At 36.2% G+C, this 18,596-nt stretch overlaps 1 protein-coding gene across 1 annotated transcript; it reads right to left on the minus strand.

Annotated features, from left to right (window-relative positions):
- Positions 1-6,960: 6,960 nt before the first annotated feature.
- Positions 6,961-11,404, minus strand: LOC149923291 (E3 SUMO-protein ligase ZBED1-like). Its single transcript, XM_090162395.1, has 5 exons — positions 10,147-11,404; positions 9,909-10,077; positions 9,528-9,843; positions 7,130-7,132; positions 6,961-7,071 (listed from the first exon to the last, which is right to left on the minus strand). The coding sequence occupies exons 1-5, from the start codon at positions 11,402-11,404 to the stop codon at positions 6,961-6,963; spliced, it is 1,857 nt and encodes a 618-aa protein (XP_090018521.1).
- Positions 11,405-18,596: the final 7,192 nt, after the last annotated feature.

The raw sequence follows: 18,596 nt of genomic DNA on the forward strand, positions 1-18,596 counted from the left end.
GCCACACATAATTGTATTTACACTTATTGGTTACTTTTAGTCATACTTTGAAAGCATCGAAGATTCCTTCGATCAGTGTCTTTCTTATTTTTTAATTAGATCACACTTATTTGTTACTTGTGGTCATACGTTGCAAGCATCGCGTACTGCTCCGATAACTCTCACACTTCTTCGTTACTTCAGGTCATACGTTGCAAGCATCACGTACTGCTCCGATAAGTGTCACACTTATTTGTTACTTTTGGTCATATTAGAACGGCCTCCGGTAAGTGTCACACTTATTTGTTAGTCCAGGTCATACGTTGTAAGTATCGCGTATTACTCCAATAAGTGTCACACTTATTTGTTACTTTGGGCCATATTAGAAAGGCCTTGAAAAATGCCAGAGTAGTAGGAAAATGTATGTTCTGGCCCAAGATAAAACTATTGGAGCCGTTGGAGCCGCCCAAAAATTTTCGAGCTTACCTATCCTAGGGTTAACGGCCATTTTCCGTTGATAAAAATTTGAAGCATAGAAAAACAAATCGGGGAAGTCTAATGACGTTGAGATACGTTATCACGGCCGTTGGAGCCATTAAAAAGTTTCGAGCTTATCTACCCAGCAAACACAAACACGTCCTGTGGACATCCGATAGACGTCACTCTCGGAGCTTGCCTTCGTCCGTAGGACATCCCCAAATCCGGGGTTGACGTCGGTTGGACGTTAAAGGACGTCCAAATGTCCGGTTTGTCTATAGCCGTAGTACGTCCCGGGGACGAGTTTTCGGACGTCCAGCGGCGATTACGGCGGTCGTCCCCTGGATGTCTTTCTATAAAACCTAGAGATGTCTTTAGGCCTTTAATTTGGTTCAATCATGGTTCAATAGGGATGAAACTAGGACGTTCATTGGATATCGTATTCTGAACAAATAATTTAAAAAGCCAAACTTGATATAAAAATTTTATTCAAAACATTAAAATACAAGATAATGGAAAAAATCCAGCAACAAGGCATAGCGTCGTTCATCACAGTGCCGTATAGATTATTACAGTCTTAAGGAAAATGACTATCAGTACTTTGAAAAACTACAAATTTAATTAAAATCTTACCTAGGTATGTAATGAAGGTGCTGGGTTTTTCCGGATCAAAACTCTCTGGGAGGTATTGATTGTTAGTCTTAGCGAACCGGTGGCTAATAACCGATACCCCACCCCGTATCCCACGCTCAATCATGAGATGCATATCGGGACATAGAAGCAGGTCAAACTCCACTTTGCTCATGAAAAGTGAACTTTCCCATGTTAATCCCGGGCCTGTATACGCGTGAGCGCTATCTAAGTTTGTAGAAAGTCATACACGTCGATCTGAATTTCTCAAAGACATCAGCCAATTGTAGCGCATCTACAGTCACGTAGAGGTCATGAAATTCACCTGTGTATAGTAAAATATAAATTATATATAGACTTATGGTGGGAGTGTAGTTAAATATTTACCGAGATTCTGAATTTTGAAGATTCGCCATATCTTCTGGGCATGTTCATACTCAGCATCGCTTATGTGGTCCCAATCAGAGCGCTTTAGAACTCTTCTTTGCACGGTAGTTTCTTCATCTCGAACTTTTCTTCGGAATCCATAAACTCATACGGGTACACACCCTTTCTTAGCAGAAGAGTAACTTCATCCGGCGTATAGTTGGAACTCAAAATTGGAAAGTTTTCCACACCTCCTTTAGCTAAATTCCCAACCAATGTATCCAGGGATGCCGGTAAGAAACGAAGAGAGTCTACGAAACGCAACTTTCCCAAAGAGAACGATATATAGTTCTCGGTATTTGAAGGAACACATCCAATCTCCTTGTCCTTGATAAGACCATTACTTTGTATGATCAGGTGTGCATCGTATTTTGAAAGGTTATGTAGAAAAACGGGAATATGGCTAGGCGGCTTCATCTTCAAATTGCAGCTGTTATGACAAGGGCCTCGAAACTTTCCACTATAGTGATCATGATCACGCACTTTAAAATCAGTTTCTGAAAATGGGGCTAGACAGACGTAACATGAAAGCGCTGATTGGAATTCTTCCTCTTCAGATGCGGATAAACTCATAGGTGTGTTCTTCTTGATCTTCTGCCAAATGATTTTTTCCTCGATTTGCAGAAATTGCAGAAACGTTTATGCTGCATTTTTCCCTCTGTACGTTACCGGTTTTTCAGATTTCCCTGTTGTAGAAAAGACTGTTAGAAAAGTCCACTGCAAAAATTATGTTATATTTATTTATACCATCTGGGTCAACTACCCCGAAACTAAAACCACAGGATATTTGGTTCGATAAAGCGGTTGTGGAGGAAAGGGTTTCATCCGGCATGCAGGTTGATATTTTGGTAAAGAGAGACTCGAAGTCGGCAAAAATTACATATGGAACCTGTAGGTTAAAAACTTGGAAATATGAGACCAATTAATGAAATATAGCAAAAATATTTAAACTCACTTTTTGACACCACCCATATTTTTTGAACCGCAAAATGGGTTCCTTTTCTGGCATAGATATTTTTTGGGGACCGTGTTTGGCACATTCCACGATGTGGGCGCGGTGGTTCGTTCAAGTTCGTTTATTGTTTATCATTTGATTTTACATTGTTAAGAGTTGCAAGGGCCAAGTCAATTAAAATGGAAAAACTATTTCACACATATCAAGTTCAGTTTCGTAGAGCCTGTAATGATCTACCCGCTGCGGGTTGTTAGGTTTCGGGTGAAGCTTTGCGAGTATGGACCAAATAAAACATTTATGGACCATTATCAACGTTCAATACAGCTTTTTTGGCAGCTAGTTTCTGTGGAAGTTTAATATAGCTCCCACCGAACAAAGGTAAATAAGCAATGACGTTAATTTGAAAAAATAGAATACGATCTAGGGTCCAGCTAGAGCCCTGGTTCTCGTACTCGGCCATTGACTGGGTAATTTTAAAAAAAAATTCGATTATTTGCGTGTCTTACACATCCGCGCTTAACGTAGAATGAGTATAGCCTCGAAAATATGGAAACACTTCCGCTATACCGTTTTCATTCGCGAGCGGACGCGTATACCTAGCAACGGACCGTTAAATACCACTTAATACCTTTTTTCCTTGCAATTTACTTACAAGATAATTTAAAATTAGTTGCCTATGTTGGTTTAAAAACAGATCAGGGTCTGTTTCCACATGACTGGGTGTGAACCGTACTGCGACAACCGCACCATCGAGAGCGTAGATTTCTTCAAGTTGGTCAAGAGGTTGAAGATTGATGTTTTGCTGATCCCCGTCGGCTCCAAGTTCAACTTCGGGTCCTGGGTTTCCGTCGTTGGGTGGTAGATGATCTTCTTCCCACTTTTCCATGTGTTCCTGAATACCAAGATCATTTTGGCTATTCAAGATTTGTAGAAAATTTTGATTTTCTAAATTATCCATTGGATCGTCAGCTGCATGCTCCAATTGTCTTTTCTGATCCAAAACGGGTTTATGTTTTTTCGTTTGGGCAGGTGGCAAGCCTTCGTTAGATCGTTTATTGGGAAGTGATACCGAGTTAGAAAGCGTTTGATGGAACATTCCGGCGGCTCCCTGGGCGGAGGTTTCGGTGGCGGCTCCCTGGGTGGAGGTTCCGGCGGCTTCCTGGGCGGAGGTTTCGGCGGATTCTTGGGCGGAGGTTCCGGCGGATCCTTGGGCGGTGATTCCGGCGGATCCCTGGGCGGGAGCGTTGAAGGGAGAGATGACACTGTTAGGTACATCGGTTGCAGGCCAATGCTTCTTCATATGCGCTGAACATGTATCCCACCTTGTAAATTTTATGCCACAAACATGGCACGGAAATGACTGGTTCCCATGCTTTTCTCGCACATGGCGTAGGAGATTCTTCTTGATGGTGAAGGTTGACCCGCACTGATCGCAAAGGAACATGATGAAACGAAATATGTTTAAGGGAACAATATTTCCAGCAGAAGATTATTGAAAATTTCAGGAGAACTCTCAGATCGAGAATGGATATTTTTCGATTAATGATACCCATATTTATACTTAAGAGAAAGGACAAGTCCGGATATTGAGTCAACATACAAAGGTTAAAATCCATGTTGGGAACCCAAACACGAACTATATTTATCATCATTATAAAACCTCTTTCGAAAGTGATAAAGGAACCGAGATGGTTTGGTAAAGAAAGTCAACAATTGCTACACTGGAGATAAGACGAACTCGATATAGATAACGTATCGCAATGTCTTTAAATATGTTTTTTACCCATCAAATTATCAGACTTAAGATCGATAAAGATATCCTTTTCTCAAATTTGATTTCTCGATTGTAAATAGTTTCCCCCTTCAAATTTACTATGTTAAATATCAGTAGAGATATCCTATCTTAACGTCATCTGACTTCCCCAAATTCGTCTTTCTCTATTGGAAATATTTTATTCCTTCAAGTTTATCAGATTAAAGATCAGTAGAGATGTCCTATAACAACGTCATCGGACTTCCCAATGGGAATAACGTATCACAACGTCATTAGACTCCCCCGATTTGTTTTTCTATGCTTTAAAATTTAAACTACGGAAAATTACCGTTAACCCTAGGATAGGTAAGCTCGAAACTTTTTAACGGTTCCAATGGCTCCAACGGCCGTGATAACGTATCGCAACGTCATTAGACTCCCCCGATTTGTTTTTCTATGCTTCAAAATTTAATCTACGGAAAATGGCCGTTAACCCTAGGATATGTAAGCTCGAAATTTTTTGGCGGTTCCAACTTCTCCAATGGCTCCAACGGCTCCAATGACTCCAAGGGTCTTATCTTGGGCCAGAACATACATTTTCCTACTACTTGCCAGAGTGAAATTCGCGTAAAGTCTCTATAAGCACACGTATTTCCAATGTTGGAAGTTGAGGGGGTCCATATACGCTGCCCAAAAAACCTTACTTAGAATTAAAATTAAGCAACGTAATTGCAATTGCTATGGAAACAACAGCTATTCAAAAATATAACTCATGAAAATCGGATTTAAATTAACGAACATTATGTCGACTTTCAGGCGGAAATGTAAAACCACGAACATTGGGGTCCCGTAAATAACCCCGAAAACTATACTTAAATTTAATATTTACTGATATAACCGAAGTTGTAGTTCCACTGAATCCTAACCTATCCAATAATATTTTTTTCACGTTACTGGACTTCATTTTTAACAAAATATCAACCACACAAAGCCAAACTACCGAAAACGGTAAATCGGGCAAATGCCCAACTTCTTGGGCTCCGATTTGAAAACTTTATGAAAGGCTATCAATGGTAATGTATGTACATTCGAACGAGATATCATTGACTTTTCTAGCTATAAGCGTTGAAGAGGTATGTGCGACACGGCGCCATCGGCGGCAACGGCTACACTGTACGTGAGATAGTGAGCGCGTCGTAAAAGATTTTAGCTCAAGGAAGAAAACCGAAACGGATCCAGAGTGATCATGGTAATGAATTTGTCTGTCAAAACGTTCTATCTGTGTTAAAATCACGAGAAGTAGATTTATTCGCTACGAACTCGGAAGTTTAAGCGAGGGTCGTCGAGCGGTTTATTCAAACATTTATAAACATGCATTTTTCAAAACATTAATCCAGTAATGAGCGTACGACAAAGTTCGAATACCGTCCCCCAAAATATATTTTCTGTTGTCACAGGGGTTTAGCTCCATTTTATTTTGATCAACTGAAAATATTGTTTTCCTACTATCTGGTAAAAAAGTACATTTAAGAAAAATAACAATTACTGGTTTGCGGGAGAAATAAGGAGTTTAGCTTCTTCGAAAATTCACCAACAGAAAGGTCAATTCAAAGAAATTATTGTAAATTTCCTTGCCGTGGCTTATTTATCCCGCAAACCAGTAATTGTTATTTTTCTTAAAGGTAAATTTTTTGTACGAGTAGATGATTTTTTTTCGGGCAATAGCTATGATTGTGCCTTGAAAAAGACAGATTATTTTACGACTTATATGTTCTATGGCATTTTTTTCGATTTGGGCCACCGTTTCGAAGTTACAAAACAATTGATGTATGGATGACCCCTTCATTTAACATTGGTGGGGTGGCGGAGTGGTTAGCACTTTCACCTCGCAGCAACAGGAGCCGGGTTCGATCCCAGCTTGTGGCACTAGGTGAAAACTCGGAACAACTCCTTCTGCGTTGAGTTTGCAAGTTATCTCCCCACTGGTTTAAGGGGTTTTCCCTCGAGATCTTCGGTTTCCCTGTCCATAAAAACTTGAGGTTAACGGCCATAGTTAGTTTAGGGAGCTGTTGGCTTGCAGGGCTTGCCACCACCCTCCTACGCATTGTAACCCGGCCACCTGAATTAAAGGCTTGAAAAGTTGCTCGATGACTTAGGCCTAAGGTGGTGCCTTGGGTATTAGCCTAGCTGATTATTTTAACCAAGAAGGAAATGTACCGGACACTGGATCTGGATCAGAATCTACGGATACGAATATATATATTTTAGTTTAATACCTTAACAAGATAGTAGTAAAAAACTATCTTCAGTGGAATAATACTATCCCATAGAAGTTATTGGCCACAAATACCTAAGCCACCCTGTATACCATACGCACAATATCACTATATTTACCTGAATAATGATAATTATCTTCGACCGGCGGATCTGCAAATGTCAGGATTTCGGAGCAAACATAACAATGAGTAACTTTCAAACACTCTTCAATTTCTGTTGCTGTGAGGTCCATCGGTACTTTCTTCTTCAGTAACTCTAGAATGATTTCCTGTTCCGCTAGAAGACTCTCCAAAACACGTCGATAGCATCTGTTCCTCTACAGGTCACAGGTTCGATCGGTGTGCCTAAAAGTCAATATAATATATAATATATAATATTTAATATAACTAAGATAATATTTATTACAAGGGAACCAAAAATAAGGACATAATACTATCTGGGGCGAGGACTACGTAGCTAAAACTCATGCTTCGTGTTCCGCCAGTTTGGTCGTAGATGATAAAATGTAATCGAGAAAGCAAGTCCTAATTTTCATGATAATTGTTTCAAAGTCGGCAATTATAACGTAACGAACCTAAAGTATTATTCTTCATTAAATAATTTCTCAAAAAATAATCCAAGACTCCACTTACTTTCTGTAACCATCCGAATTTGTCAAATTTCAAAATTTGTTGTTTCAGAGGCATTTTAATGCGTTGCGGTCCGTGTTATATTACAGTTTATAATACGTTATTTGTGGTTTTCTTTGGAATTAACTCCATTAAAACGGTGAAGACAATAACGGCAAACGTATATCTGGCCATTATGTTTAGTAATAGTGATATTGCATAGCAATCTGCTCAAATTTCTAATCAAACAAAAATGATGTTTTTTTTTCGGAGACAATATATAGCAGGTCAATTTTTCGAATTTCTGAAACTTTACTATCACTTATGTGGAGAGGAAAAACCTCACTCTTTTCCCAACCGAAGATATTAATTGACAGATTGGGTTTTTTAGTTTTTTTTTTAAATATTTTTTCAGCTCAGACGATTTAATTTAAAATGGAAACGTAATATTTGAACCATCTATTTCCATTTCAAATGGTTTATATTGATTAGCTTTTTCACTGTGGTATTTAGCTGGGTGAAGATTCGCGAGAATACACCACAAAAAGCACTTTTCATCCGGGGATTTTTTATTGACGATTCCCTTACAAATGCGGAGAGCAGGGGGAAGAACCACTTTGAGCCAACCTACAAGCGGTCGGTACTTTATAAGATCCACTTGCAAAAACAGAATGCAATTAATTATCCAACCACTACCGATATCCTGAAATTCTTCCATTGCCTTGCTTATCTGTTCTATAAACGTGTCAATTTGACGTTGGATTTCATCAGATAATTGTGTGCATAGGTTTCTGCTTCGGAAATACTGAAGCGCCTCCACTTCTTCGCCACTGTTCAAATCTCGTATATAACGAGCAGGAATGGAGATGTTCCATTTCATACCAATTTTTTGAAATAATTGATTTCCATATATTTTATAAATCCTAATTAATTTCTGCAATTAATAAATGAAGGTCCGTGTGGATAAACTTTGAAGAATACCGTGTACTTACTGGGGCGTTTTTCAAAACTGAAAGTTCTTCAATTTTATCACAAAAAATATCGGCAGGTTCACAAATATCTCTGATTTCTTCGGGTGGTCGTTCAGTAGATGTAGTTGGTACATCTGGGGTGGTCAAATCAAGTATGATGCGCGTGAACACGTAAATGTTCGGAATCCGTATATTTATTGACGCTGCCGCAGCCAACGCTCTTTGCTCTAAGTCTATTAAATGGTCGAGGTCCGCCTTATAAATAAGTCCTCTATTTTTTGATCTTGGTTGCTACGGTCTCCGTAACCGCTTCGAGCGAGCGCTTTTTTAAAAAAATCCTTTTTTTGGAGGAGTAGCTCTTGGTGTCGGTTCGGACGGCTTCGATGAAGTTGATGGTAGAGCCCTGCGCCGATAGCAAATAAGTCGGCGGCGGCGTTTGGTGCAAAATTGATAAGCGGCGGTGGCTTAAGCCGGCGTTTCAACTTTCGGCGGCGGCACGGACGGCGCGTGAAAAATATCCAGCGGCGGCGGCGTTTGACGGCGTCTCTATGTAAAGTTTGTCTTGGAATTTATTTTTATGATAGATACGTTATATTTCTGTGTGGTGACTGTGGTCTATAATATAGATTATAAATTCGCATTAAATGATTTTTATTGAAACATTTATTTAGGAAACATTATCGCACTTCGTACATAAGATCCTGATTACAGAACGTTTTACTTTTTAAAATGTTCAGACTCGACTCTCGAGGGGCACATTTGTGATTTATGTACTAAACTAATTAAAGTGTACCTTATATATAGGATGAAATCAGGAGATCATATTATGATAAAAATCACAGATTAAAATTTTTTGATGACTAGAATATATTTTAACTTAAAGAAACTTTCAAAAATTCGAAATTGTCGTGTATGAATAATATTCGGTTAACATTTAAATGAGAAAGACTAGAACGTTTTGCATTTAAAAGTAACCCTGCAGAACTAAACGCTTGTTCAGAGGGTGTACTTGTTGCAGGTACACTTAAAATCAATCTAGCTAAATGGCTTAAATTAGGGTATACATTTCTCATTGATTCCCACCATTTTAGTAAGTCAAAACATTTTTCATCGGGACTAGAAAGATATCTTTTTATCTCGGCTTCGAGGTTATTTTTCCACTTTTATTTAAATGTTTTCCAATTAGCTCTAATCTAATTTTTTTCCAATGAGACTCCTCACTCTAGAAAGTGAAATCAAATTATAAAAATTGTTTTTCTTTAAAGGGAATATAACCTGCAAAGCAATATTTACGGAAGACCCCTTCATTTTTGTAAATTATCCGGTACAGTGGCGCCAAACATTTCTAAAGCCAAAGGCAAGAGCGGCCAGAGCTGCAAACGTTTGTGTTCCACACCAAATACCTGAGGTTATATTCCCTTTAAATGCAGTTATATATATGTTATACTTACTGAAGCCTCGGAAACTGAAGGTACTAATTTAGAGATCATTACTCTATTTTCTAAAAATGTAGGTAGTTCATCTTTAATACCGTACTCTTCGCACTTCTCTAAGAGAAAAGCCTCTTTTGATTGGTGTTTTTCATCCAGATATTCATCTATACATCCTAATGATCTAAGAGATGGGTCAACTAAAGAAGCACAAATGTATATGTCAGACACAGGGAATCGTTTCTCAACCGCCGCTTTTAGAGCTGCCTTAAGATCTTTACAACTAGAGCTGTCATGGTCACCTCCTTTTAATTCTAAACTACTAAGTATTTCAGTCCTGTAAAAATAATGTATATATAAATAGTTATTTATTTTATTTACCATTATTTTTTATTTCCTTACCTAAACAACAAACACAAGTTAATCGTTCCATATTTTGATCCACTCAATAATTTAGTTGCTTGTTCAAATGGTTGGAGACAGACCACAATATCATTGATGTCCTCAAGATCTTCTTCGGTTAAAATTAAATCGTATTTCCTCAGTTTTTCTAGAGCTCTTCTTACTGAGTCTTAAGTGTTTAAAAATAATATGGAGTTGTAAATTAAATAAAAGTAAATTATAATGGTAACCAGCTTGCCTTTATTTTTCAAGACACTAACTAACATAGTTATTGTACTGTTCCACCGAGTTGGGACATCCTTTTTCAAAGTTGAAAATTGTCTTCTGGAATCAAAATAGTCTAATGGTTGTTGAACTACTTCTTGATGTATTTCTTCATCATATGAAAATTTTTTAATTCTTTCTGCAGCTGTCAAAATTTCTTCTAAAGAATTGAAATCCAATAGCATTATTCGATCCATTTCTTCTTGTTGGGTTTCTTCAAATTCTTTCATTAGTAAGTCAGTTTTGAAGGTTAGTGACTTGACAATTGCTCTACATTTCAAAATAATTCTCTTTGGGCCAGCTATGTTTCCCTTCTTTAATACATTTTCAGTTATAGCTAAATGTAGACGATGAGCCAAACACCAAACTCGTTCTAAGTTAGCTAACCCGCAGCCTTTAACTACATTTGCACCACCATCTGTAACAGCTATCACCTCTTTCTTCTCTAAACCATAAGCTTTTAAAACCTTTTTTATTTCTTGACAAATGACCTCACCAGTGTGCGGATGAGGTACAAATATTGTTTGGAGATTTTCACTTTTATTCTCGAAATTATTTTCAATCCAATGCAATGTAAAGGTCATGTACGGTAGATGTCTGTAATTGTCTGTCCAAGCATCTGTTGTTAACGACACTAAATTTGGGGTATAATTCAGGCTTTCCTTTACAACTTGCACTGCTTCTTCATGCAATACCACTAAAGACCTTAACAATGTATTTGGATGTGGAAGTTTATCTCTTTCACCAAGAATATTGTAATGCTTGAAAAATAGCTCTAATCCAGGCTTCTCTACTTCGTGAAATGGTATCAAATCTCTACAGAACCATATGGTTATATTTTTACTAAGTGAATTTTCAGTAGCCATTTGATTAGAGCTTTTACATTTTTCGGGTACGTTTTTACCTTGAAAAAACCTTTTTAAGCTTCCCATACCTCCTGGTGATTGTTTCATACTCATAGTATCTTTAATATCATGAACATCTCTTAAATGGGTCATCAGGTTACTGGTACTGACATTACTTTTATATTTTTTCAGTTTTCTTTTAAGGCCATCCTTTGGTTTTAGACACAAATTGCAATAGTTATTGTTGGTATCAACTACCTTATCTCTTTTCATTAGAGTTCCGAAATAACGCCAAACAACACTTTTCTTCTCTTTATCGAATATGATTTTCAAGTAATTATCAAATTCTGTTTCGTCATCTTCACCTAATTGCATACTGTTCTCCATGGTAATAAGTTTAGTTGTAATTTTACTTCCAATTACTTGACACTGAACAGTCTGAGCAGATTGCGGAACCTAATGGTATTCCGTGAAAATAAAGCAGACGAGGCTTAGCAAGAAATGAAAATAAAAAAAAACTACATAGAGGGCAAGAAATAAACCTAATATTTCACAAATTCACAGGATATGTTTTAAAAACCACAAAATCTGTAATAAATACTAAAAAGCCTAAGTAAAACAGGCTCAGCTACTTTGCTCTGCCTAGCGAAACATATTTGAATATGAGAAGAGCCAGAAATTAAAAACAATTATAAATAGAAGTTCAACCAGCGGCGCGCCGTTTTGATATCGGCGGCGGCAGCGCAAGCCGTTTTATGTATAACCGGCGGCGGCGCGTTCAGCGCGACAATATTTTTCGGCGGCGGCGGCGTTTAGCGGCGGCGCAGGGCTCTAGTTGATGGTGACGAAAATCCCATTAGTCTTTTTGCGACATTGTCGTCTTTCCGTGATACCGAAGCATCTCGTAGGAATATTTTTTCCACCTTAAAAGAACAGTATTTTACATTACTTTATTACAGAAATCAAACAAGTCATAAATGTTGAACTGAATTTTAATCCACTAACTTAAATCTACTTGAAAGCCATTAAATATAATATAAATAAATATTTGTATACATACCTGTATATATGCGGACGCCTTTCCTAGTTTATTATTCCAAATTTTCCATGACGGCGTTGAAAGGAACGTAGACATCGATCAGGTTTTCTTTTTCATTAATTATATACCTAGAAATTTCATTAGAGACGTTCACGGGATTTCCCTGCATAACGAGGCGAAAGGCATATCTTTTATCGTTTTCAGGTAGCTATAAGATATTTCAAATTTTAATATAAATTGTTATAATACTAGTAAATGTAAATGATTTTAGTTCACAACAACATAACGTCGCTTTTAAACAAAACAACGTAACATTTTAAGATTTGTTTACAAAGTTACGTGATTTAGATTTAAAAGCGACGAGAACGCATATTAAATATCTTTCCGTCAAAAGAATCCGCGGCTTTAAAAAAATCTCAGTGTTTACTCTTTGCCTAAACGTTGTTTCTTAATTTCCCTACAAAAATTTATTTGAAAGTAACACTTATAGAAACCATTACCCACCAGTCGATTAAATCTTTCATTTCTTTATCAATAGGAAGGGTTCCCAAGCTAGTTGTCGTTGTTTTATGCTTCAGGACCCTTACAATGAATAGAGAATTTTCTTAGTTCCATTTTCCCTTCTCATACTCGAAAACTGTGGCATTTTCCGGGATTCCTGGTCTTTGGGCATTGCATAGGGCGGAGTATGTACATATAATATTAGTAAATCAGCTAAATACCATAAAAGCTTAGTATTGCACTTACCTGGTTAGATTTACAAAATCTGCTTTCGTGTATTTTTCTTCCAGGTTTTTTTTTATGACTCAGCTTTTGATCTTTCAATTTTGGTGCCAAAAAATCCAAATTGTAAATTATGAGCCGAGATGCTTCCACGTCGGTTGCCATCCTGAATCGCTTCGCCGCAACTTGATGAGATATTGCAGAACTGTTACCTTTTTTTCATGTTACGAAACAATCGTGTAAATGGCACAAGTACATGTAGAAATCTGGGTTTAAGAACAAATTGGAAATAAGTATTTAAATTATTTCCTAAAAACGAAAATAATCTAACGTACTTTCAACTTGGAGGTTGGTGCCTGTTCTCAAAAAGCTAATAAACTTTTTCAATGCGTCCCTTATGTTTTTTATTCCTTCTGCTGACATCTGCGCAAGAAAAATAATTATTTACTATAAATAAAATTTTGTTCATTCTGAACTGCATACAAGCTATTATATTTCGTTAAATAATTCTTAAATTTTCTAAAATGTATAAGAAATTTAAAATATTATTTACTCCGTGTTGTTTATGTTTATTCACAAAGTCTCTTATTATGACTTTATCCTTTAGAAGTGCTACGTCCAAAGCTTCCTGCTCTTTCTGATTAGCCAAGAAATTTAATAATTTTGACATGTGTCTCAAATGGTTTTTGCGTGATCCTAAAACAAAAGATCAAATTATTTAACTAAAGCCCAGTTCACGATGTACAAATAAATGAACTTAACGTCGTTGTATCCAACTAATTTGCTTTAGCTAGATAATATACTGCAATTGTTTTCAGCTTTTTCCATGTACTCATTGAAACTCTGGAGAATCGGATCGTCGTCTGGAAACGAATCGTTAACTCCCGCTTTGAGAAAGGCGGCCTTTACACCCTTTTCCCATTCGCATTTTTTATGGGTAGTTCTTTCCTGGTTGATATTCTCTCCCTCCTTAAGGTTTTTCTCCTCTTCGGAATCTGCGATATTATATTAAATGTAGGATAAGGAAAATACACGAGATTAATAAAATATCTTTACCGCTTGAATAAAAAAATGTGACTTTTAAGAGTACGTCTAGTCACGGACGGGCGATCTTCATCCGAAGAACTCTCATCCAAATATTCGATAGGTCGCTTACTTCTCGGGGTTAAACCTGATTCGTCATTGTCCATTTCACTGGCTTTTCTTTTGGATGGCAAATCGCCGACTACTTCAACATTCAAAGAATGCAAAAGTCTTTTAACGTCTATATATAGAAATATCGAAAAACAGCTTTAAAATATTATAGTATAATTTAAAAAATCAATAATTTTTTTACCGGAGTAATGAATTGTATCACTTTTTATCTCGGTTTCTCCCAAGATATCACTTATTTCATCAAATGTTATACGTAATTTTCCACTTAAAGGCTTTGAATAATGTTTTTTTCTTGGATCTAAATTCAGCGTAGTACTCTTCTCTGCCACATCTTCATGTTTCCGCTGTAAATGTTGCGGTAACCGCCCCGTCGCATCAATACCACAGGTTGGGCACATAATGTGAGCGTGATTGGGTTTTTGACTGTTAGCTAAAATCAAAAATAACCATATGTAACTTAGAAATTACGTGACCTAAACAACTTTAAGAATTGCCGCGGCTATCTAGATCAAAGTCAATACAAGAGTGTAACTATATTCTAAGAATATTTATATCCTCGCATGAAATGAGTTTTTGGGCAAAAAAGCAACAAGCTGTCTGTTTATTTTTATACTTAGCGTTACGAAAGTAACCGAAACCTCGATCTGTGAATTAATAGAAACATTTAAACTAAATATAAAAGAACTTACAGAGCAGAACCACAATTAAAATAAGTTTTTGAAATTTATCTAAACCACCGAACAAAGCACTCCGAATAGATCGCGTAAAAACTTAAACTTTTAAAAATAGGTTAAGTTTAAAACAATTAAATTTAAACCTTAAGAATCTATAACTTTAAAAACTTTTCCAACCATATTGAACCAATAAACACTTTCACATCAACGATATTTAACGACGAAACACTTCAAAATAACCGAACCGTTAAATTTTAAAAATTAACTAGAAGAGCGCTGAAGAGAGAACCTCGCACCTTAAGAGGTAAAACTGGAATAATAGATATCAAGACCTGACCCTAAGTGAAAATTGAAACATTTAAAAGGCCGGATATTAGATAGTTACACATAGAAAGCCAAGGGTAGGAAAAAGTCAAAAAACCAGGTGTTAATGGTGCAATACCGAAAATGGAAAACACTTCAAAGGCCGGATATTAGATGTTTATACATAGAAAGCCCAGGGTAGGGTAAAGTCAAAAATGGTATAAATGCTACATAGACTAAAGACTTAAGAAAACCTAAAGACTATAGAAAGACTAAAAACTATAGACTAAGGACCAAAAACTATAGACTAAAATCTAAAGACTATACATGTATACTACAGACTAAGGTCTTCAGACTACCGACTAAAGACTACTGAGAGCACCAGCATAACGCGATCGTAACTAATTGCTCTCCGAATTTTACAGAAATCGGCGTGCTGCTAAAAAAGTGTGTCAATTCCTGTTTCCAGCTAACGGAACGTATCATAATTAACGCCTGTGTGCACTATTGATATCCAACACAAAAAAAGACCCACCATAAAAAAGAAAAATCTATTTTTTTTGTGCCGCTACAAAGATTTAACAAGATATTTATTTTTTACGGAAACTATATAACACCCGGTCAACTCGCAAACACTTCAGAGCGCCAGCATAACGCGAACTTAACTAATTGTTCTCCGAATTTTACAGGTAACTAATACATTTTATTATTATTTAAAAAAAAATAATTTTGCTGGTGCTCTCTAAATATATATTAAATAATAATAAGATAAACCTTAAGTAAATATGGGTGAAAATAGTGACCTGCAGAAAATTTTAAATGAACACTAAAAAACAAAACTAGATTTACAAAAATGTTTTGATCATAATTGGCATGCACTCTCTAAAAAGTTGACAATCTAAATAAATCGGTCCAAAATATTACCAATGCTAAAATGGAAAATCTTATCTTTACTGCAAAAGATCACGAAAAAAGAATTAGCAAAATAGAAGATAAGGTAGACGAACTTGATACCCTCAAATACGACTTCACCAATTTTACTGAAAAAACAACGACACCCTAGCTGATAAAAACAGGCATGAGCTTAACCTCGAAAATCGAATTGAATACCTTGAAACTGAAAATCGTAAAGGAAATATAATAATTGCGGGACTACCGGAATCCGAGGGTGAAGATAGATCGAAACTTGCTAAATCGGTCGCCAATATCTTTAACGACATGATCGGAGAAGTTATCGATTTTAAACCTTACCAAGTCTATAGAAGAGGGTATGCCAAAGAAGGTCAATACAGACGTATGGTTGTTAAACTTAACCAACCAGAAATAAAAATCGACCTCTTAAAACAAGGATATAAATAAGCTGGGTCAAAGCTGTTTATTTCCCCAGACTTCACCCCAATCAAGAAAAGGCGCGATATTACTTAAGACATAATTTAAAGCAAAATGGAAACGGGCAGGGGAAGTTTATCTCAAATTTTGTTATTCAAATCGACAATCTAAAATATTTATACGATGACGCAATTAATGAAGTAGAATGTAAATAATTTTCTAACTGATAAAAATTCCTTCTCTACATTTTTTAACTGAATTTTTTATGAATGCAATTTATACAAATATAAGAAGTGCGCATTGCAATTTTTCAACACTCCATGCTAATTTGAAAGTTATGAATATAAGCCCAGAGATATATGCCCTCACTGAAACATGGTTCCGTGAAGACATTTAATACTATCTTCCTAACTACACTTTCAATGGCATCGGATTTAGAATTAGTGGTGGGGTAGGTTTCTAACGAGGGGCTGATCACTCCGCGTAATCGGTGTACATCTTTGAAGTCCCTGCCTTTGGCAGTGCTAATCTAAGCGTAATCCGGCGTAATCGGTGTACAAAATTTAAAGAAGTGGTTAGCCCCTCGGTTTCTACTCCAGAAACGACCTAGAGATGGTACCGATCCCGGAAATATGCTTATTTAATATTAATATCGAAAGCTACGGTATAAAAAATGGAAAATCCAATGAAATATATATCGTAATATACAGACCTCATTCTAGTAATTTCGATATCTTTTTAAACTCATTAAAAAAATTATTTCTGTGATATTAGGTTTTAACGTAAAAAGTAAAATCATACTCTCCGGCGATTTTAACGTCGACCTAAATGTATCTACGCCATACTCATCTGCCCTACTCGATCTATTTATGAGCTATAACTTGATACGCACAGTTAAAGAACCTACTAGAGTCCCTGATATGTATCTACAATATATTTGTAAATGATGAAGCAAAGGCATCTATCTGTTCTTGACCTAGATGTTACAGATCATTTTCCTATATATTTAATTGGTTATAAATCCACAATAGTAAATAGCCCAATAAAAATACGAAACTTTAGCCAACACAATTTAATTTAATTCGCATCCTAACATAACGGAAATAAATTGGTCCGAATTATATAATAAAGAAAATATAGACGACGCCTATAATCTATTCGAAATAAAAATTAAAAAAGAATTTGAGGCATGCTTTGAATTTAAATCTATAATTAAAAAACCAAACTCCTGGGTATCAAACGACATTAAATACTTACTACGCCAAAAACATAAATTACAAAAAATAGCCAAACGCTACCCTTCAAATATCAACACTAATACATATAACACATTTAGAAATTTTGTAAATAACAAAATTCGCGACACTCGAAATGCTTATTTTGCGCAAAAAATTCCAAATAGTAAAACTGTTAAAGAAATATGGAGCACTTAAAATTATTTAATGAACCGAACTAAAAAGGTTAAAACTGACCTTCCAATCGATCCAAACGAGTTAAATAACTACTTTACCAAAGAAATACCCAATGATACAGACTCGGACACACCTAATAATCCTAATAATTCAAGAACAATGGTCTAAAATCCAGTCACCGGTCCCCAGTTAATTACTATTGCAGCAACAATACCTAATAATTCGGCTGCGGGATATGACGGACTACATTCGAAGCCGATGAAGTTTATATTCCCATATATTTTGCTACCTCTGATTTTTCTCATAAATTTATCTTTTAGCACAGGGAAATATCCAGAAAAATTAAAAAACACGGTAATTGTCCCAATACATAAAAAGGGTAACCTAACTCACTGCGAAAATTTTAGGCCTATATCGTTACTTCCTTTTTTGCTAAGATTTTCGATAACGCGTTTAATAATAGATTGCAATCGTTCAGTAAAAATTTTTACCTCCTTTCTAACAGACAGTATGGCTTCCGCTCAGGTATGAGTACTATAAATGCACTCAGCGGAGCCTATGAGCTAATATTAAACTATCTAGACCACAGTCAATAATGTATCGGAGTATACCACATAAAAACCTTGTTAAAAAACTATATAATATGGGACTTAAAGGGATAGCGGGTGATTGGATTAGTAGTTATATTAGCAATAGACCATGTAGAACCAAAATAAACAATATGCTCTCAGACGAAAACATTCTACAAAATGGCGTCCCCCAGGGGTCAGTCTTATCGCCCTGTTAGTCAACCTATACATAAATGACTTAACTAATATTATTAAAGAAGGCCTATTTTTATATGCGGACGACACTTTACTACTCCACGGAGGAAAATGTCGAGATTTTGTGCTACAAGAAACCAATTCGTTTTTAAATAAGATAAATATATGATTAAAAAATAA

Source organism: Leiobunum rupestre, chromosome 11 (assembly GCF_980474605.1).
Source record: "Leiobunum rupestre chromosome 11, qqLeiRupe1.1.hap1, whole genome shotgun sequence".
NCBI classification, from domain to species: Eukaryota; Metazoa; Arthropoda; class Arachnida; order Opiliones; family Sclerosomatidae; genus Leiobunum; species Leiobunum rupestre.

Coding starts and splice junctions, on each gene's coding strand:
- LOC149923291 (XM_090162395.1), bottom strand. CDS start 11,404: ATGGAGAACAGTATGCAATTAGGTGAAGATGACGAAACAGAATTTGAT. Junction 10,078..10,146: donor TAGTGTCTTGAAAAATAAAG/GCAAGCTGGTTA, acceptor TAAACACTTAAG/ACTCAGTAAGAAGAGCTCTA. Junction 9,844..9,908: donor AACTTGTGTTTGTTGTTTAG/GTAAGGAAATAA, acceptor TTATTTTTACAG/GACTGAAATACTTAGTAGTT.